The sequence below is a fragment of the Bos mutus genome, chromosome X (assembly GCF_027580195.1).
Source record: "Bos mutus isolate GX-2022 chromosome X, NWIPB_WYAK_1.1, whole genome shotgun sequence".
NCBI classification, from domain to species: Eukaryota; Metazoa; Chordata; class Mammalia; order Artiodactyla; family Bovidae; genus Bos; species Bos mutus.
The window spans coordinates 80,550,306-80,572,014 of NC_091646.1; the positions used below are offsets into that span (position 1 = coordinate 80,550,306).

A 21,709-nucleotide genomic window follows, 5' to 3' on the forward strand; every position below is an offset into this window, starting at 1 on the left:
TGGGTCATAGAGGATGTTGCTGTGATTTGTGTCAGAGAATAGTCTGCCGATGTTTTCCTCTAGGAGTTTTTTAGTTTCTGGTGTTACATTTAGGTCTTTAATCCATTTTGAGTTTATTTTTGTGTATGGTGTTAGACAGTGTTCTAGTTTCCTTCTTTTACAAGTGGTTGACCAGTTTTCCCAGCACCACTTGTTAAAGAGATTGTCTTTTCTCCATTGTATATTCTTCCCTCGTTTGTCAAAGATTAGGTGTCCATAGGTGCATGGATTTGTCTCTGCTTTGCCTTCCCTTTAAATGTTAGAGCAAACAAGAACTCAGTTCTGTGTCTCTTTCCTTCCTTCTCTGTAAGTGATCATCTCCAGACCCATGGCTTCAAGTTCTGTCTATATGCTTGCAATCACAGATTTTATTCTCAGTGCATACTTCTTTCCTGAACTCAGTTCTACAAATATTTGCATACCTACCACATGAAGGATGCTATATGAGATGCTGAGAAATTAACATTGTAGAAAATCAAACCAGTTATTAGTATATGTGCTGCTGAAGCAAGCACTCAAACCAGTTATTAATCGATATTTTCTATGAGAGAAATAAGCAGGGCACTGTTACTAAAAAATAGCAGTTAGACCAGCTTTAGGTGGATTGCCTTGGAAAGCCATTTTAGGTCTTAATTTAAAGTCAGATCCTGAAGTAGAGGTAGCTGTGGGAAGAATGAGTGTGGAGCAGAAGCACTGCAGTAGCAATAGCACCTGTAAAGGTCTAGAGGCCAGAAAGAATTCAGAATAGTCCAGAAACTAAACAGAAAGACTGATATGTGTAGAGAGGCGATTGGAGAGAGTTCCAGGAGCCAAATTATGCCAGGGCTCTTTGGGTCATGGTTAGAATTTGGAAATAATTCTAGGAAAACTTTTGTAAGGTTTTAAACAAGGAAGGTAACTTGAGCTGATTTATGTTTCAAGAAGATTACTTTTGCTGTTCTCTGGAGAATGGATTGGATGAAAGTGAGTACGGAAGTAGGGAGATTGGTTATCCATATTTCACAGGTGAGGAAACAGAAGTGCACATCACACGATTTGTCCATATGCTCATACAGTACATAATATAGCAGGGATTCTAATCTGGGTTTCCTGATTTGGAGCCTGTGTTATGATCTGGTGCTTCTCAACTTCATATATGAATCACTAGAAGATCTTCTTAAAATACAGATCGATTCTTCAGGTCTAGGTGGGGCCCAAGATTTTGCATTTTTAATAACTCCCAAGTGATCTCAGTGCTGCTGATCCTTCAACCATACTTTGAATAATAAGGCCAGTCTACCAATACACTCAACTGCTCTTGACCCAGGTTTGGAACTACAGTTGTCCTCTGCTTTAGCTTATTTCAATATTGAAAGTCTTTCTAAAATTGATCAACTGAAGGTGGTTACTACAGAATGTAGTAATGACTTCGCTTGGTGTATTTTAATTGTGCACTCTTGTCTTGATATAAAACCTACAAAACCAAGATTCAAACTTCAAAGATAAGTGAAACGGGGGGGGTGGTGGTGAAGAAGTGAAAAAATAGTTAATTAAATAGAAGTATTTAAGTTTAATGGTAATTGCTACCATTACCATGGTGGTGGTTCATAATAATTCATTAGATTTCTGCAAGTTGATCTTTCCAACCTAAGTTTAGAAAGAAATATTTTTTATGTGTAGAGATTGCTTGGTATACAGAGTTCTTGTCTGACTGAAGAAAAGCAATAGGTCATTTCCAGGAATTTATTTAGAATTAGCTTCTTTTTGTTAGAGGTTTTTTTATGTAATGAGGTTTTCATTTGTTTAATTTCTAAACATTAGGTAGAACTCATTCTCCAGTTATTGTTCCATCATTAGTGAGATTGATAATAGCTTTTCACCTTGTGACCCAGCTTCCTGTCTTACAATGTTTTTTTGAACAATAGGATCCAACAATGTAGGGGAGTTTGTCACAAATTGGTATTTTCATGTGCAGGTATTTATTGTTGTAATGAAACTAGCAAATATTTGAATACCATGTTATTGAAGTATGGACTTGGGAATCAGAAAGACCTGGATTTAGATCTTGGAGCCTACATTCACTAAACAGGCAAGGCATTTAATTTCTCTGAGCCTCAGTTTTCTGTCTATAAATGGGGACAGAACTTGGCTTGAATGGTGAGGGTTGTGTTAAAGACTATTTTATGAATCCCCTGTGCAGCATGTCTCAAAGTATATTCTTTGAGATTCTTAAATTAGACTTCTAGTAGATGCCAACTGGGGGAGGGGAGCAGGGAATGGCTCTGTGCCCTAATAAGTTTCCATTATCCAGGATTTCTTGGAACTGTAAGTAATGTCAGTCAGCCATGTGACTGTCCTAAAGGAAGAGAAATTTGTTGTTGTTCAGTCGCTAAGTCATTTCCAACTCTTTGCAACCCCATGGACTGCAGCATGCCAGGCTTCAGGTTTCCCAAGAACCTAGTCTTTGTGAACAAGATACTGTAAAATGTTTTGGGAAATACCAGCCTAAGTATTGTCTGGCTTGTAGTAAGCACTCAAAAAGTATTCTCCCTTCCCACTGTGAAACCAGCTTCACTTCAGTTCAGTTCAGTCGCTCAGTCATGTCCGACTCTTTATGACCCCGTGAACCGCAGCATACCAGGCTTCCCTGTCTATCACCAACTCCTGGAGTCTACCCAAACCCATGTCCATAGAGTCAGTGATGCCATCCAATCATCTTATCCTCTGTCGTCCCCTTCTCCTCCTACCATCAATCTTTCCGAGCATCAGGGTCTTTTCAATGAGTCAGCTCTTAGCATCAGGTGGCCAAAGTACTGGAGTTTCAGCTTCAATATCAGTCCTTCCATTGAACACCCAGGACTGATCTCCCTTAGGATGGACTGGTTGGATCTCCTTGCAGTCCAAGGGACTCTCAAGAGTCGTCTCCAACACCACAGTTCAAAGGCATCAATTCTTCTGTGCTCAGCTTTCTTTACAGTCCAACTCTCACATCCATACATGACTACTGGAAAAACCATAGCCTTGACTAGACGGACCTTCGTTGGCAAAGTAATGTCTCTGCTTTTTAATATGCTGTCTAGATTGGTCATAACTTTCCTTCCAAGGAGTAAGCATCTTTTAATTTCATGGCTGCAATCACCATCTGCAGTGATTTTGGAGCCCCAAAAAATAAAGTCTGACACTGTTTCCCCATCTATTTCCCATGAAGTGATAGGACCAGATGCTATAATCTTAGTTTTCTGAATGTTGAGTTTTAAGCCAACTTTTTCACTCTCCACTTTCACTTTCATCAAGAGGCTTTTTAGTTCCTCTTCACTTTCTGCCATAAGGGTGGTGTCATCTGCATATCTGAGGTTATTGATATTTCTCCCGGCAATCTTGTTTCCAGCTTGTGCTTCCTCCAGCCCAGCGTTTCTCGTGATGTACTCTGCATATAAGTTAAATAAGCAGGGTGACAATATACAGCCTTGGCATACTCCTCCTATTTGGAACAAGTCTGTTGTTCCATGTCCAGTTCTAACTGTTGCTTCCTGACCTGCATACAGATTTCTCAAGAGGCAGGTCAGGTGGTCTGGTATTCCCATCTCTTTCAGAATTTTCCACAGTTTATTGTGATCCACACAGTAAAAGGCTTTGGCATAGTCAATAAAGCAGAAATAGCTGTTTTTCTGGAACTCTCTTGCTTTTTCGATGATCCAGCAGATGTTGGCAGTTTGATCTCTGGCTCCTCTGCCTTTTCTAAAACCAGCTTAAACATCTGGAAGTTCACAGTTCACGTATTGCTGAAGCCTGGCTTGGAAAATTTTAAGCATTACTTTACTAGCGTGTGAGATGAGCACATTAATAGAATAACTAGGAACGACAAAAACTTTTGAATTTTCTTAATTAATGTCTCACAGGCAGTGATACTTCTTTTTTAGACTATAGGTATTTCTTGCAAAAAAATTATAAAAGCCAGGTTAACATTGCATCTAGGAGGACATGTGCTTGATCAATTGTTTTGGCTTGTTTCACTTTTTTTTACTTTGGTGCCTATTATCTGAATCTGTTTATGAAAAGTTTCGAACCTGAACAAAACTGAAAAAGCTGAATGCACTTGCTCTCCCAGAACCTTGACAGCTAGAGCATAGGCATGAGACCTCAGCTTCACCAATTAGATGGTCATTCTTGGGACTTTGTGTCTAGAGCCACTGATGCAAATAACCTGAGACCATTTAGAAATCATACCGCTGCCAGCAGCTGCTTCTGGGCTTCCAGCATAGGTACTTCCAACTAAGCTGTGTCTGTGGGAGGTCGTTGGCTGTAGTTCCAGGATGCCTGGCTTCCTCGGCTCCTTCTGTTTTCTGATGTGGATCTCTAACCTTTCCTGTCAGTAGCATGAGCTATCAGTTATCCTTCCAGTAAATTATATTTTCACTTTGGTTCACCAGAGTCCATTGTTTTCCACCCAGACCCTTAACTGGTACAGAATAAGTCAAAATTGCTTTAGTTGAAGATTTGCCAGCGATTTCATGTACATTTTTTAAAACAGTAAAATCATTGTGAGTTGTTTATTTGCATAAGATTTAGTCAGTGCTCTTGTTTTGGAAGACTGTGGTGGGTTTTTTTATTGTTGGGTTTGAGAATTCTTTATATATTCTAGATAGTATATGTGGTTTACAAATCTCTCTCCCCGTAGATTTTAAAGTTTACATTTAAGTCCATGATCTTTTATTTTTTTAGATGTAATTGATGTTTGACATTACATTAGTTTGATGTTCAATATAATGATTCCATATTTGTATATATTGTGAAATGATCACAATAAGTCTAGTTAGCATCTATCAGCATAGTTACAATTTTTTTCTTGTGATGAGAACCCTTAAGATATACTCCTAGCAACTTTCAAATAGACAGTACAATATTAACTGTAGTTGTCATGCTGCACATTACATCTGCATGGCTTGTTTTATAACTGGAAGTTTGTGCCTTTTGACTGTCTTCACCTATTTCCCCCATCCCCAAACCCCTGCCTCTGTCAGACACCAATCTATTCCATGTATCTGTAAATTTTGTATTTTGGGTTTTGTGGGTTTGTTTGAGATTCCACAAATGAATGAAATCATACGGAATTTATCTTTTATGTCTGGCTTATTTCACTTAGCATAATGCCCTCAAGGTTCATTCATGTTAGTACAGATGACAAGGTTTCCATCTTTTTTATAAGACTGTTCATCCATCAGTGGACACTTAGGTTGCTTCCATGTCTTAGCTATTGGAAAGTAATGCTGCAGTAAATATAGGGTTGCATATATCTCTGATCCAGCATCTACCCACTGGATCATAAAGCAGGGGAATACCAGAAAAACATCTACCTATGTTTTATCAGCTGTGCTAAAGCCTTTGACTGTGTGGATCATAACAAACTGTGGGAAGGTCTTAAAGAGATGGGGATACCAGATCATCTTACCTGTCTCCTGAGAAACCTGTATGCGGGTCAAGAAGCAACAGTTAGAACCCCATATGGAACAACTGGTTCAGGATTGAGAAAGGAATATGACAGGGCTATCTGCTGTCACCATGTTTATTTAACCTATACACTGAGCACATCATAAAAAATGCCAGGCTGGATGAGCTACAAGCTGGATCAAGATAGATGGGAGAAACATCAACAACCTCAGATATGCGGATGATACCACTCTAATGACAGGGAAGAGCCTCTTGATGACGGTGAAGGAAGAGAGAGCTGGCTTAAAACTAAGTATTAAAAAAACGAAGATCCCCATCCCCATTACTTGATGGCAAATAGAAGGGGGAAAGGTGGAAGTAGTAATAGATTTCTTCTTCTTGGGCTCAAAAATCACTGTGGATGGTGATTGCAATCATGAAATCAGAAGACAGTCACTTCTTGGCAGGAAAGCTATGACAAACCTAGACAGTGTGTTGAAAAGCAGAGACATTATTCTGCCAACATAGGTCCATATAGTTCAGGCTGTGGTCTTCCCAGTGATCATGTATGGTTATGAGAGCTGAACTGTAAAGAAGGCAGAGCGCCAAAGAATTGATGCCTTTGAACTGTGGTGCTGGAGAAAACTCCTGAGGTGAAAGACTCCTGGTACTGGAGAAGATTCCCGGACAGTAAGGAGGTCAGACCAGTCCATCTTAAGGGAAATCAAGCCTGAATACTCATTGGAAGGGCTGATGCTAAAGCTAAAAAGTTAAAGTCGCTCTGCTGCTGCTGCTAAGTCGCTCAGTCATGCAACCCCATGGACTGTAGCCTGCCAGGCTCCTCTATCCATGGAATTCTCCAGGCCAGAATATTGAAGTGGGTAGCCATTCCCCTCTCCAGGGGATCTTCCCAACCCAAAGATCGAACCCAGGTCTGCCACATTGCAGGTAAATTCTTTACTGAGTGAGCCACCAGAGAAGCCCAAGTTGAAGCTCCAGTATTTTGATCACCTGATGCAAACAGCAGAATCATTGGAAAAGTCCCTGATGCTGGGAAAGATTGAGGGCAGAAGGAGAAGAGGGTGTAAGAGGATGAGCTGGCTGGATGGCATCACTGGTGCCATGGACATAAACTTGGGCAAACTTTAGGAGATGGTGAGGGACAGGGAGACCTGGAGTGCTGCAGTCCATGGGGTCGCAAAGTCAGACACAACTGAGCAACTGAACAATAATAACAGTATCTTTTCAAGTTTTTTCATTGCCTTTGGATAAATATCCAAAAGTGGAATTCCTGGATTGTATTTTTAATTTTTTGAGGAACCTCCATACTGTTTTCCACAGTGGCTGCACCAGTTTACATTCCCACCAATAGTGCACAGGAGTTCCCTTTGCTACACATCCTTATCTGATGATCCATTTTGAGTTAATTTTTATATATTAAAATATGAGGCTGAGGTCAGAGTTCATCTTTTTGCCTATAGCTATCTACTTGATCTGGTACCATTTGTTGATAAAAATATCCTTTGATTTTCTTGCTTTATTTTACTGTACTGTAAAACAGTAAAAGATACAGAAAAAATACAAGTAAAAGAAACATACATAATCCATTTGGTTAGATTAAGGTAACATTTTGATGCATACCCCTTCTAAGCTGTTTTCTTTAGATATGGGTTTATACTATTTATTCTGTTTCATAGCCTTATTTCACTGTGATAGAATTTCACTGTGTTAATAGAATTGTGCAGTGTTTTTAACAGCCGTGTAATGCTCCATTTTAAACCAACCCTATTCTGGATATTTGCATCTTTCCAATTCACTGTTAGACATGGTCATGCAGTATGGATTCTTGTGATTAAATATTTATATACACTTTCATGATTTTCTTTGGGTAAGTTCCCAGAAGTGGGATTGCTAAGTTTTCCAGAAAATTGCAGGATATGGTGAATTTTTTCCATCCTGAGGTGTGTTTAAGAAAACTTTTTACTCTTGTTTTCAAGTATGAGTTTGAGAGTGAGTGAGGGGTGGGGGACATTTTAATTTTACCTTAGATTGATTACAAGCTGGTGGGCCAGCTTGTACATGGATATGGGCCAGCTTTATCTGGAGAGATTCTTTATCCCTCCCTACCTCATACCTATGCCTCTGAGTTGGTTTGCATCATGATTCTCTTTTACTTTAAAAATTTTGTGTTCTGTTTATTCTGTATTTTCTGAGTCCATGCATGTAGAGCTCAAGTTTGCAACGTTAAGTTCTCACTTTTGGGGAAATTTTCTTTTCAGATCATAAAACAAAATTGGAAACATGAAAGTAGACAGGACTAAACTGAAAAAGACTCCTACTGAGGCTGTAAGTATCCAAAGTTTGCCTGTTTTTTTTCATTTCGGAAAAAAATTCTTTGCAGTCAGTTCACTCATACTGATCTTCCAAACATATCATCACTTACATATATACAATGTAGTAAAATAGCAACTTGTATTGAAACATTGTTGACATTCATGTAGAATTCTTATGCTGTAGTTCAAGGAGCACAAGCTTTGGAATTAGACGTGGGTTTGAATTTTACTAGATTTTTGTGTCTGAGAGTTTATTAACTTGCCTGGTTTCCACAGCTATAAAATAGCTTTGATAATTCCTCACTACTTGATGTGAAACAGGTTTTCAGCAAAGTATTGGGCACATAATTAATCAGTTCATTTTCTAAATATAGGCCACTTGGTTTTTTAAAAACTGGAACTACCTGGCAGGTATCAGCCATGGGTATCACTACTGATATTTGTTCCAGTCCTTAAAAGATTATTACATGGGCAGTTCTCCTGCCCTTTCCTTCATTTTTACACTAATGAGTTTGAGAAGAAGTGTTGTCTTCCCACATCTTCTCCAGCATTGCAGGTTATCTTTTAAAATTTTGTTAATAGGTGGAGAAAATGTATTTCACTGTTCTAATTGCATGCCTTAATACATATATTTTCACATTCACTGGCCTTATGCCAGTTATCTGCTAGTGCTGTTTTATTTTGTATTTGACATTGAAATGTCAGTTTCTTACTGAATGCCATATATACTGAGTATATATATTTTACATACCCATTTATTTCCTTTTCATTTGGTTTTTGATATGTTTTTAAATCAAGAATTTTCAACAATTATATACTCAAATTTTTTCAGAACTGAAGAACAAAAAGAAAACTTGCATGATGTCCTTAAACTTCCATGATAATTCAACCTTATAGATAATCAGAGAAATTCAAATTCAGTTTCTTTATCTTTTACCTAGTAGTTTGTTATGGATTTGTTCTTGGAGTCATGCTTATGTGCAAATTCCTGATTCATGTTACTTGACAGCTAATAGTAAGTTACTTAGGATAAACTGGAAATGGAATTTTTAGATCATTGACTATGTACATTTTTAAGGCCTGAAAATGCCTATTTTCTTCAGGCAGCAAGCCCAATTTCCCATACTGTGATCAATACTAGATATTATTTTTAAGGAAAACATGTGTTTATTTGCCATTATTTATTTGGCCCTCTACACATTTCTTCCACCAGTCTATTTTCTATATGTGTGAGCTTGGGTTTCTTTTGCTGTTTGCTTTTTGTTTTTTAAATTCCATATATATAAGTAAGCTGATGGTATTTTGTCTTTCTCTGACGTATTTCAGTGCTCTCAAGGTTGATGCATATTGTTACAAATGACAAGATTTCTTTCTTTATATGGCTGAATAGTATTTCATTGTATATAGGTACCACATCTTCTTTATCCATTCATCTATCAATGGACACTTAGGGTGTTTCCATATCTTGGCTGTTCATGTTGCAGTAAACATGGGTGTTCATATATCCTTTCAAGTTAATGTTTTCACTCTCTAGATGAATACCCAGAATTGGAATTGCTGGATCGTATGGTAGTTCTGTTTTTAATTTTTTGAGGAACCCCCATACTGTTCTCTCTAGTGGCTGCACACTTATTGATCACTTTATGTATCAGTAGCTGTGTGAAGGATTTTTTTCCCCTAGATTTGACATCTTTATTGGAGCAACTCAGTATATACTGTGGCAGTTGGTATGCAGCCATTGAACTGACCTTTCTTTTGCATTACCCTAAGTAAGGAAAATCTCAGTCTGTTTACATTTATGTAGCAGGGACAAGATGGTAAAGATTTACTTTTGTCCCTGGTGCATTTAGTAAACTCCAAGGTCCATAGGGATCTTGATACTCCTGATAAAACAGCATTGTTCTGGTATGTTAAATTGATGCTATTATGCTAACTGGCATAATAAATTCAAATCCTAAAAGATGATGCTGTCCTAAAAAAGTGCTACACTCAATATGCCAGCAAATTTGGAAAACTCAGCAGTGGCCACAGGACTGGAAAAGGGCAGTTTTCATTCCAGTCCCAAAGAAAGGCAATGCCAAGGAATGTTCAAACTACCACACAATTGCATTCATTTCACACACTAGCAAAGTAATACTCAAAATTCTCCAAGCTAGGCTTCAACAATACGTGAACCAAGAACATCCAGATGTTCAAGCTGGAATTAGAGAAGGCAGAGGAACCAGAGATCAAATTGCCAATATCCATTGGATCGTAGAAAAAGCAGTGAATTCCAGAAAAACAACTACTGCTTTATTGACTATGCCAGAGCCTTGGACTGTGTGGATCACAACAAACTGTGGAAAATTCTTAAAGAGATAGGAATACCAGACCACCTTACCTGCCTCCTGAGAAATCTGTATGCAGGCTAAGAAGCACCAGTTAGAACCAGAGATGGAACAACAGACTGGTTCCAAATCGGGAAAGGACTGCATCAAGGCTGTATATTGTCACCCTGCTTATTTAACTTATATGCAGAGTACATCATGTGAAATTCCAGGCTGAATGAAACACAAGCTTGGAATCAAGATTGCCGGGAGAAATATCAGTAACCTCACGTATGCAGATGACATCACCCTTATGGCAGAAAGTGAAGAGGAGCTAAAGAACCTTTGATGAAGGTGATAGAGGAGAGTGAAAAAGCTGGCTTAAAACTCAACATTCAAAAAATGAAGATCCAGTCCCATCACTTCATTGCAAATAGATGGAGAAACAATGGAAACAGTGACAGACTTTATTTTCTTGGGCTCTAAAATCACTCCAGATGGTGACTGCAGCCATGAAATTAAAAGATACTTACTCCTTGGGAAAAAAACTATGACAAACTTAGACAGCATATTAAAAATGCAGAAACATTCCTTTGCAGACACAGGTCTGTCTAGTCAAAGCTGTGGTTTTTCCAGTAGTCATGTATAGATGTGAGAGTTGGACCATAAAAAAAACTGAGTGCTGAAGAATTGATACTTTTGAACTGTGGTGTTGGAGAAGGCTCTTGAGAGTCCCTTGGACTGCAAGGAGATCAACCCAGTCAATCCTAAAGGAAATCAGTCCTGAATATTCATTGGAAGGACTGAAGCTGAAGCTCCAATACTTTGGCCACCTGATGCCAAGGGCTGACTCATTAGAATAAAGATTCTGATGCTGGGAAAGATTGAAGACAGGAGAAGAAGGGGATGACAGAGGATGATATGGTTGGATGGCAACACCGACTCTATGACTATGAGTTTGAGTAAGCTCCAGAAGTTTGTAATGGACAGGGAAGCCTGGCATGCCGCAGTCCATGGGGTTACAGACAGTCGAACACAACTAAGGGACTGAACTGAACCGATGCTAACTGGGGCTTGTGACCAGAAAACACAAGCACTTAAGATGCCTTAGACATACATGTGCCAGAGAGTGCCCTTTGAATGTTGAGTGCCTACCAGAAGTCTGGGAAATGTCAAGATTTCCTTCTCAAGTGAGAGACATATTTCCACACCTTGTACCACACACCATGAAGGTAGAGGAACAGTGTGTGCAATGACTCTTTAGATTTTGGAGGCAGCATATGTCATGTTTACGCATGCTATTTTGATCCATATACTGGATAACTTCCAGGGTGACAGTAATGTTTGGATCTAGAAAAGACTGAAAAAGGTTCAAGCTCTGATGTAAACTGCCCTACTCCATGGACATTATGGTCTAGTAGATCCAGGTGTCTACCTTGGTGTCAGCCGAAGGCACTATGTGATGCCTCTGGCAAGCCCCAATAGGAGAATAACAGCTTAAGACCTAGGGGGTAGAGTTTGGCCATTAGAAATTGAAGTGGTATTGATAGTAGGCTCAAGTAGATCCAAAAGGCACAAGTGAACTGCATGAGCAGGTAGTTCACACTCCTATGTTACCTGTTTCTACTGCTTCATACCTCTCCCTCAACCTGTATGACTTAAAGAAAGAAAAGGTGCACGTCTGGTTTGTGGAAGGATTTTGTGCCAAGAATTTTTAATGCCTTAAATTTTCACAGAAATTTGAGATAGTTCTTAATGCTCACTTTAGAGAGAGGAAAGATATCAGACTTAGCTTTAAAAAAAAAATTTGCCCTTGAGCCCCTATTGTTCCATGTTCAGTTTTGGCTGCTGAAAATGCCCCTAGTTTAAATCTCACAACATTGCTAGATAAATAGGTTGTGTTAGTTTATTTTGTGAAAGAGGATACAGAGAGTCAGAGATGTGGCTTACCAGCTACCTTAATTCTAAAGCCCATGGTCACACAAGATGGACAGGTCACAGTGGAGAGTTCTGATAAAACGTGGTCCACTGGAGAAGGGAATGGCAAACCACTTCAGTATTCTTGCAGTGAGAACCCCATGAAAAACAAAAGGAAATGACACTGAAAGATGAACTCCCCGAGTTGGTAGGTGCCCAATATGCTACTGGAGAAGAGTGGAGAAATAACTCCAGAAAGAATGAAGAGACAGCGCCAAAGCAAAAACAATGCCAAATTGTTGATGTGACTGGTGATGGAAGTAAAGTCCGATGTTATAAAGAACAGTATAGCGTAGGAATCTGGAATGTTAGGTCCATGAATCAAGGTAAATTGGAAGTGGTCAAACAGGAGATGGCAAGAGGGAATATCAATATTGTAGGAATCAGTGAACTAAAATGGACTGGATTGGGTGAATTTAATTCAGATGACTATTATATCTACTGCTTAGAAGAAATGGAGTAGCCCTCAAAGTCAACAAGAGAGTCTGAAATGCAGTACTTAGGTGCAATCTGAAAGATGACAGAATGATCTCTGTTCGTTTCCAAGGCAAACCATTCAATATCACAGTAATCCAAGTCTATGCTGCAAGCAGGAATTCTGAAGAAGCTGAAGTTGAACGTTATACGAAGACCTATAAGACCTTGTAGAACTAACACCCCCAAAAGATGTCCTTTTCATTATAGGGGATTGGAATGCAAAAGTGAGAAGTCAAGAGATCTATAAAGAAAGCTGAGTGCTGAAAAATTGATGCTTTTGAACTGTGGTGTTGTAGAAGACTCTTGAGAGTCCCTTGAACTGCAAGGAGATCAAACCAGTCAATCCTAAAGGAAATCAGTCCTGAATATTCATTGGAACTGCAACTCCAATACTTTGGTCACCTAATGCAAAGAGCTGAATCATTAGAAAAGACCCTGATGCTGGGAAAGATTAAAGGCAGGAGGAGAAGGGGACGACAGAGGATGAGATGGTTGAATGGCATCACCGACTCGATGGACATGAATTTGATCAAGCTCCTGGAGTTGTTGAAGGACAGGGAAACCTGGTGTGCTTCAGTCCATGGGGTCGCAAAGAATTGGACACGACAAAGGGACTGAACTGCCTGATGTTCTTTGTAACAGTATGCTGTCTCTCAATATTTACGCTCCTGTTATGTGAGATAAGTGCTTTATGTGTGTGCAAACACTTGAGCTTCACATTTCCAAGGTAGTTCTTAAAAGGTCTTTTTTCCTGATGAGAAAACTGTGGCTAAGAGGTTGGATTTGCCTATGATCAAACAGCTTAGTAAACATCGAGCTAAAAACTGAACCCAGATTTGTTTGGTTCCAAATCTAGGCCCATTCACAACATACCATACTGTTTTACAGAGTTAAATAGCAAGCATGATCACTGCCAGTTGCCTTCAATTAATAAAAGCTTCTCTGTCCCAGTCCCTATCCCTTCCCTGTCTCCCCCTGCCCCCTGCCATCCCACTTTTGAAAACTTACTTTGAACCCTGAATCCACACCTTGTTACCTGACAAGGTACCTGACAGGCCCTTATATCAGTAAAAGGAGAGCAGGAATATATGGAAATGGGAACCACAAGTAAGAATGGAGTCCTAGTTTTATTCAATTCAAAAGGTCTTTGTCTCCTATAATGGGATGGCTTAATATTGCGAAAAATATAGTCAATGCTAATCTTCACTTTGTGAATTCACTATGACTCCTCAGTGTTTCTCATTTCTAGTCATTTTGGTTAACTTTCAGACCATGATACAGACTCCTTCCTTTTGTTTTTATTGATATTTAGCTTGTTTCCTTTATTTCTGTTGTTTGTACCCTTCCAAGTAGTTTGTCTACAAATTCATCCAGGTTTAAAAAAATAACACTGATGGCTTGTATTATTATAAGATTTCCATGTTAATCTCAAATGATTGTCTGGAAATTTTCCATTTTTTTTCTTTTCTTTTTTCTTTTTTTTCTTTTTTTACTTTTTAACTTTATAATATTGTATTGGTTTTGCCATATATAAGTGTGTTCTATCAAAAGTTAAATTGTTGTGTGTGTTGACATAAGGGTGTTTTTTTTCCCCTGTTTTTTGTCAATGTGTCTCCCTCATAGCCCCAAAACACCCTTATGTGAATATCTGTTTGTTTTTCTCAGCCTGCAGACTGCAGAGCCTTAATAGACAAACTCAAAGTTTGTAATGATGAGCAACTTCTTTTGGAACTGCAGCAGATCAAAACATGGAACATTGGAAAGGTATGTAAACCCATGCTCCCAAAAGAGAAACCACAATGAGGTGACCTCATTCAGCAGTTGCTTAATAAGCATCTAGTGTGTGTGTGTGTATGTCTTGAACATCTCTAGACTGGTAATTTTAGCCTGTGAATGGTTACCAAGGAAATTTTGAAAGAAATGTAAAGGGAAAATTTTGCTCACTGAGGGTGAAGATTGCTTATACAGGTGATGATAAATCTCAACCACAAAATTCCTTTAGTTTAACTGACAATGTGAGTTTGAGATAGTCTCAGGATTTTTACTTTTAGTTTAGAAGACTCTTCTTTCGATAACTCTAAAAAGAAGCACTTCAGATAAAATGGATTTTAGCAGAGAAAGTCCTTGTGTTTTTAGACCTCAGAGTATACCCAGAATTGTCTCTCTGAAGACCTAGCTACAGAGATTTTGTGGTGTCTCCTGGTGTTAGAACATGTATGTTTTGATGGATAAAACAATGAGCTCAGGTCCATGTGGCTCAGAGTATGATTTTTCTCATTGGTTTCTGTATTAGTGGGGGATTGAAGAGAAGCAAAGGTGGGAGGTGAACCTGTCTACGTATCATGCTCAGCAATCTATTGTAGCAAAGCTCAGCTGCAAAGTACCCACACAGTACTTTTACCTTATTCTTATATATTCTTTCTCTTCCCTTCTCCAGTGCGAGTTATATCACTGGGTGGATCTGTTGGACCGCTTCGATGGGATTCTGGCAGATGCTGGACAGACAGTGGAGAACATGTCATGGATGCTCGTGTGTGATAGGCCGGAAAAAGAACAACTGAAAATGCTTCTCTTGGCTGTGTTGAACTTCACAGCCTTACTCATTGAGTACAGCTTTTCCCGGCATCTGTATAGTTCCATAGAGGTAGGAGAGGTTTAAGCCTATATAGTCTGTTCTTTACTAGAATTCTTCATGTCCATAATAGTGAAATTGTTATTTCTTTCTGATGATTCTTTCCTTTTCTTTATAAAGTTCTGGGGTTTTCAACATCAAAGACAATGGTAAGATGTTTCTTGGCTAAAGAAACCCTTCACAGTGTTGATGAGAAGGTTCTTTACTGTCACATTCACCTCATCTTTTAAGATTAAAGAAATTAATAAGAATGTAAAACATGTATTGAAGTATTCTTGGGAATTTTCAGGAATTGATTTTTGTCCCAAGTTATCAGAGCAGCCCCAGATTACTTTAATATGACATAATTTGATTACCTTGACACATCACTGGACTTGGTGCTCTTCTAAGCTTTAGTGTGCTGCTTTTCAGTCTCTTCTCCCCTCTCCCCAAAATGTATGCTAAAAGCATGCTATGTATTCTTAGAAGAGTATAGTGGGCATGGGAAGTAGTGAACTTTTGAATTCGTCAGGAATCAGTATAAGAAGCAGTTCTCTTCTTTTAGCCTACCTTCAGAGTTTTTATCACTATTGATTTAGTGCCCTGTTGTTTGTTGTGTTACTTTTCCTGTCTTCATTAAAGAACCAGAATCAGAACAAACAGGTAGAAAGTAAATGGTGTAAGAAGAGAAATGAACTGAACTAAAGATAGCACCTGAGCAATCTGTTGAAGGTAAAATAAATAAGTTGCAAAAGGAAATCCATAGCTTTCTGGATAATCAGCAGTCAGAAATACTTTGGTTCATTTCCAGCTAAATTACATACTGACTTTAACACTAACCAAATGTTTCAGTATATTGGCGAATTTTTATTGTATTAAAAAGCAAAAATAGTTACTCGGGTTATTGTTAAATACACTGTAACAGTTTTAAGTACCACCGACTGTTGTTATTTTTAGTTTCTATATAAAGAACCCTATATTTTATCTAATTCCAATTTTTGTTGTAAAGGATACAAAAGGAGCAAAAATTATCTTACTCTACTTTTAGTCTAGTTGGAGAGTTAATGTTTTGAGTTCTGCTGTATTAAAATACCACATTTGTCTCTTGTCATTGGTTTCTTGCTGTGGAGATGCCTATGTAATTTTGAACTACTGTTTACATTTTTTAAACTTAAATTGGACTTTCATGCTGCCAGATTGTAAGCTTCTTGAGCATAAGATTGCATGTTGCTGCTACTGCTAAGTCACTTCAGTCATGTCCGACTCTGTGCGACCCCATAGACAGCAGCCCACCAGGCTCCACTGTCCCTGGGATTCTCCAGGCAAGAATACTGGAGTGGGTTGCCATTTCCTTCTCCAATGCATGAAAGTGAAAAGTGAAAGTGAAGTCACTGAGTCGTGTCCGACTCTTAGCGACCCCATGGACTGCAGCCTACCAGGCTTCTCCGTCCATGGGATTTTCCAGGCAAGAGTATTGGAGTGGGGTGCCATCACCTTCTCCATAGATTGCATATTATAGGTGCTCAAATATTTACACATCTTTTTATATTGTTAAACTTCTTGATAGCTTTGTAATTATTGATAAATCTATTACTCTGTTGGCATTTCAAGTTTTCAAAGTCACCTTTTTGTCCCCTGTAGCACTTGACAACTTTATTGGCTTCTTCTGATATGCAAGTGGTGCTGGCAGTCCTCAACCTTCTGTATGTGTTTAGCAAAAGATCAAATTATATCACACGTCTTGGATCTGACAAGAGAACCCCACTGCTAACCCGGCTGCAGCATTTGGCAGAGGTGAGTCATGGGTGAAGAGTCAAAAGAGCACAAAATTTGGACCCTATTATTCCTTTTCACAGGTGTTTCTTGCAGTGTCAAAATGAATAGGAATCCCTAAGTTAACTTTACTGGCCTAATTGAGTAGGACTATTGGGGACCATTTAGAAGCTAAGTTCCCCCCAAAATCCTAGGAAGTATTCTCAATTTTATGAAGTAATTTTGAGGAATTTCATGGATCTCTGTTCAAAACGAGAATCTCTCTTTATTCAAAAATGCCACTTACCTTATGGAAAGACAGTTTAGAATCAGATTTTACCTGGAAGGACATACTGGCTGCAAAAATCTGGATTTTGAGTCCTGGACTATGTACCTTATTAGTTCTGATAGCAGTTTTTTCATCTGAGAATTTAGTTATATCTACCTTAAGAGTATTTTCAGAATAAAATAAAATGTAGGGTTCTTAGTGCTATCATGTGGTGGTAGTAATTGTTATTGAAGCCAAAAAAACGCTCATGTTAAAAGTTCAGCTTAGTCAAACTGTTGTCTACTATTCCTAGAGACAAATTGATAGTACGTAACTAAGATTTGAGAGAGAGAACCATTGCTAGAAAGGTTTCTTCGAAGAAAATTGATAGGGCTAACTTTTTATTAATAAAAGCAGAATAGAAATAGTTACCTCACAAGTCATAAAACTCGAGTTTCAGGCTAATTTTAAGTGTGGTTACTTAAAAATCATTTTTGCATGATTATAAATATAACACATAAAAATTCTAGGATATATAGGAAACTATAAAAAAAAATCACCAGTTATTCATCTAGATGTAGCATCCCTTAAAATTTGAGCATATTTTGGATTTGCAAATATGAGATTTTTTTAACCATTTCTCATTGAAGTTTTTTGGTGACTCAGTTAACTCAGTTGATGTGAGCCAGTTGTTAATATGCACAGATATTACTGAACTAAAAATGTAGCAGAAGTACTCCAAGAAGTCTTGAATCTGTTAAAAGCCAGTTGGTTTGGTTTTTGTGATGGTCTGGGACACTGGTTCTTAGACTTGGCCATACATGAGAAAGAATTGATTTATTAAAGAATAGGTTAGGGCCTGGTAATGTGCATTGCTAACAAGTTTCCAGGTGAGGCTACTGGTCGAAGGATTATTCTTTGAAAACATTGGTCTAGTCTATCCTATTGGGCAAAGGTACGGAATCTTACCAGATTCTTATAGTTCCATCCCAAAGGCATCAAGACCTTTTCCCCTGATGTCTGAATACATACCCATTCTTTAGCAAATCCTATCTAGTGAGGTAGTATCAAATATGCTATGTGTCCTTAATTGCCAGGATCTCATGGAGACTCTGGTAGGTGAGGACAGTGAGATTCAGAAGTTACATTACTTTTAGGAAAAGCCTATGAACTTTTAGCCTCTGATAAAGTGTGAGATGTGGTATCTGCTCTTTCCAGTGTTGATTATGGTTTTTATCCCAAACCTGGGTGTCAGCCTGAACCTGGCTCCTTGAATCCACATCCACATCTTCCACTTGATAACATTCAAGAAGTATATGACTAATCCTGTGCTGGATCTAGTGTAAAGCTTGTTCTTTTTAAAAAAAAACGAAAGCTCACATAGTAGTTGAGAAAGTGATATATATGCATAATTAAAAGGACAAAGAACTAGTTATTGTGAGTAGTACTGATAAGTACCCTGTAATCTTAAACATTCCATAGATTTATCTTGGTGGCATATATTTTTTTCATAATAAAATTATGTGCTCAGTATTTTAACATTTTGGAAATATACAGAAGAAAATTTATAATGATGTATGTATCTGCTCATCATTTTGGTACATTTTCTTAGTCTTCAGGCATATTTCGTTACATATCTGAATGCATATATGTAACTTTATATCCTGCTTTATTTACTTAATGTACTAGCATCCAGTGTTTTCCCATATTAACTTTACATAATTTTGTGAGAAATGTTTCTTTATATTTAATAATGATAACATCTCAGAAATGTCACAACATCACAGACTTTCATGAATCAAGTTTGGCTTGACATGGTCTTTTAAGAATCCCAGATTACTACAACTTTCTTGTTGTTGGTGCTTGAGTCTTATTAGATCACAAAATATAGGAAGATTTGTGGATGACAGTAATAGAACTATTCTAAAACAGGTGGTTGTGACAACAGAAGAAACAGAAGGAAAGTAATTGTGAAGATGTATAGCTCTTACCTGAAGGATCCCATGGACGGAGGAGCCTGGTAGGCTGCAGTCCATGGGGTCGCTAGGAATCAGATATGACTGAGCAACTTCATTTTCACTTTTCACTTTCATGCATTGGAGAAGGAAATGGCAACCTGCTCCAGTGTTCTTGCCAGGAGAATCTCAGGGACGGTGGAGCCTGATGGGCTGCCGTCTGTGGGGTCGCACAAAGTCGGATACGACTGATGCGACTTAGCAGCAGTAGCAGCAGCATAGCTTTTCAAGCTTATTCTGTCTTGCAAATTCAGATCGTTGGTTTGACTTACCTGTTACCCTTAAGTACCATCAAGTGTCTATATATCCCTTATCCTCACAGTTTTCAGCAAATTCTTATTTTTTCAATGGAAGTCTGGGGAATCATGAAGAAAATATTGAAAATGGAATGAGGAAGTACTTTTCCTATTGGGTATTAGCCTTTTTTTATAAAGCTAAAAGGAATTAGCTGACAGAATGTGGTCCACTGGAGAAGGGAATGGCAAACCACTTCAGTATTCTTGCCTTGAGAACCCCATGAACAGTATGAAAAGGCAAAATGATAGGATACTGAAAGAGGAACTCCCCAGGTCAGTAGGGGCCCAATATGCTACTGGAGATCAGTGGAGAAATAACTCCAGAGAGAATGAAGGGATGGAGCCAAAGCAAAAACAATACCCAGTTGTGGATGTGACTGGTGATAGAAGCAAGGTCCGATGCTGTAAAGAGCAGTATTGCATAGGAACCTGGAATGTCAGGTCCATGAATCAAGGCAAATTGGAAGTGGTCAAACAGGAGATGGCAAGAGTGAACGTCGACATTCTAGGAATCAGCGAACTAAATCGACTGGAATGGGTGAATTTAACTCAGATGACCATTATATGTAATACTGCGGGCAGGAATCCCTCAGAAGAAATGGAGTGGCCATCATGGTCAACAAAAGAGTCCGAAATGCAGTACTTGGATGCAATCTCAAAAACGACAGAATGATCTCTGTTCATTTCCAAGGCAGACCATTCACTATCACAGTAATCCAAGTCTATGCCTCAACCAGTAATGCTGAAGAAGCTGAAGTTGAATGGTTCTATGAAGACCTACAAGACCTTTTAGAACTAACACCCAAAAAAGATGTCCTTTTCATTATAGGGGACTGGAATGCAAAAGTAGGAAGTCAAGAAACACCTGGAGTAACAGGCAAATTTGGCCTTGGACTACGCAATGAGGCAGGGCAAAGGCTAACAGAGTTTTGCCAAGAGAACGCACTGGTCATAGCAAACACCCTCTTCCAACAGCATAAGAGAAGACTCTACACATGGACATCACCAGATGGTCAATACTGAAATCAGACTGATTATATTCTTTGCCGCCAAAGATGGAGAAGCTCTATACCGTCAACAAAAACAAGACCGGGAGCTGACTGTGGCTCAGATCATGAACTCCTTATTGCCAAATTCATACTTAAATTGAAGAAAGTAGGGAAAACCACTAGACCATTCAGGTATGACCTAAATCAAATCTCTTATGATTATACAGTAGAAGTGAGAAATAGATTTAAGGGCCTAGATCTGATAGATAGAATGCCTGATGAACTATGGACTGAGGTTCGTGACATTGTACAGGAGACAGGGATCAAGACCATCGCCATGGAAAAGAAATGCAAAAAAGCAAAATGGCTGTCTGGGCAGGCCTTACAAATAGCTGTGAAAAGAAGAGAAGTGAAAAGCAAAGGAGAAAAGGAAAGATATAAGCGTCTGAATGCAGAGTTCCAAAGAATAGCAAGAAGAGATAAGAAAGCCTTCCTCGGTGATCAATGCAAAGAAATAGAGGAAAACAATAGAATGGGAAAGACTAGAGATCTCTTCAAGAAAATTAGAGATACCAAAAGAACATTACATGAAAAAATGGGCTCGATAAAGGACAGAAATGGTATGGACCTAACAGAAGCAGTAGATATTAAGAGGTGGCAGGAATACACAGAACTGTGGAAAAAAGATCTTCACGACCAAGATAATCATGATGGTGTGATCACTCACCTAGAGCCAGACATCCTGGAATATGAAGTCAAGTGGGCCTTAGAAAGCATCACTACAAACAAAGCTAGTGGAGGTGATGGGATTCCAGGTGAGCTATTTCAAATCCTGAAAGATGATGCTGTGAAAGTGCTGCATTCAACATGCCAGCAAATTTGGAAAATTCAGCGCTGGCCACAGGACTGGAAAAGGTTAGTTTTCATTCCAATCCCAAAGAGAGGCAATGCCAAAGAATGCTCAAACTACTGCACAATTGCACTCATTTCACACGCTAGTAAAGTAATGCTCAAAATTCTCCAAGCCAGGCTTCAGCAGTTCGTGAACCGTGAACTTCCAGATGTTCAAGCTGGTTTTAGAAAAGGCAGAGGAACCAGAGATCAAATTGCCAACATCCGCTGCATCATCGAAAAAGCAAGAGAGTTCCCGAAAAACATCTATTTCCGCTTTATTGAATATGCCAAAGCATTGACTGTGTGGATCACAATAAACTGTGGAAAATTCTCAAAGAGGTGGGAA

General features: G+C 38.7%; 1 protein-coding gene across 17 annotated transcripts in view; it reads left to right on the top strand.

The window, feature by feature from the left end:
• Positions 1-21,709, top strand: part of HUWE1 (HECT, UBA and WWE domain containing E3 ubiquitin protein ligase 1) — a 157,280-nt gene that overhangs the window by 30,150 nt on the left and 105,421 nt on the right. For all 17 annotated transcript variants that reach the window (XM_070365662.1, XM_070365670.1, XM_070365660.1 and 14 more), the window contains 4 exons: positions 7,725-7,791; positions 14,204-14,302; positions 14,976-15,182; positions 16,791-16,943. In XM_070365662.1, coding sequence (XP_070221763.1) covers positions 7,747-7,791; positions 14,204-14,302; positions 14,976-15,182; positions 16,791-16,943 — 504 coding nt within the window. In that variant the 5' untranslated portion in view covers positions 7,725-7,746. The remainder of the gene's footprint in view (positions 1-7,724; positions 7,792-14,203; positions 14,303-14,975; positions 15,183-16,790; positions 16,944-21,709) is intronic.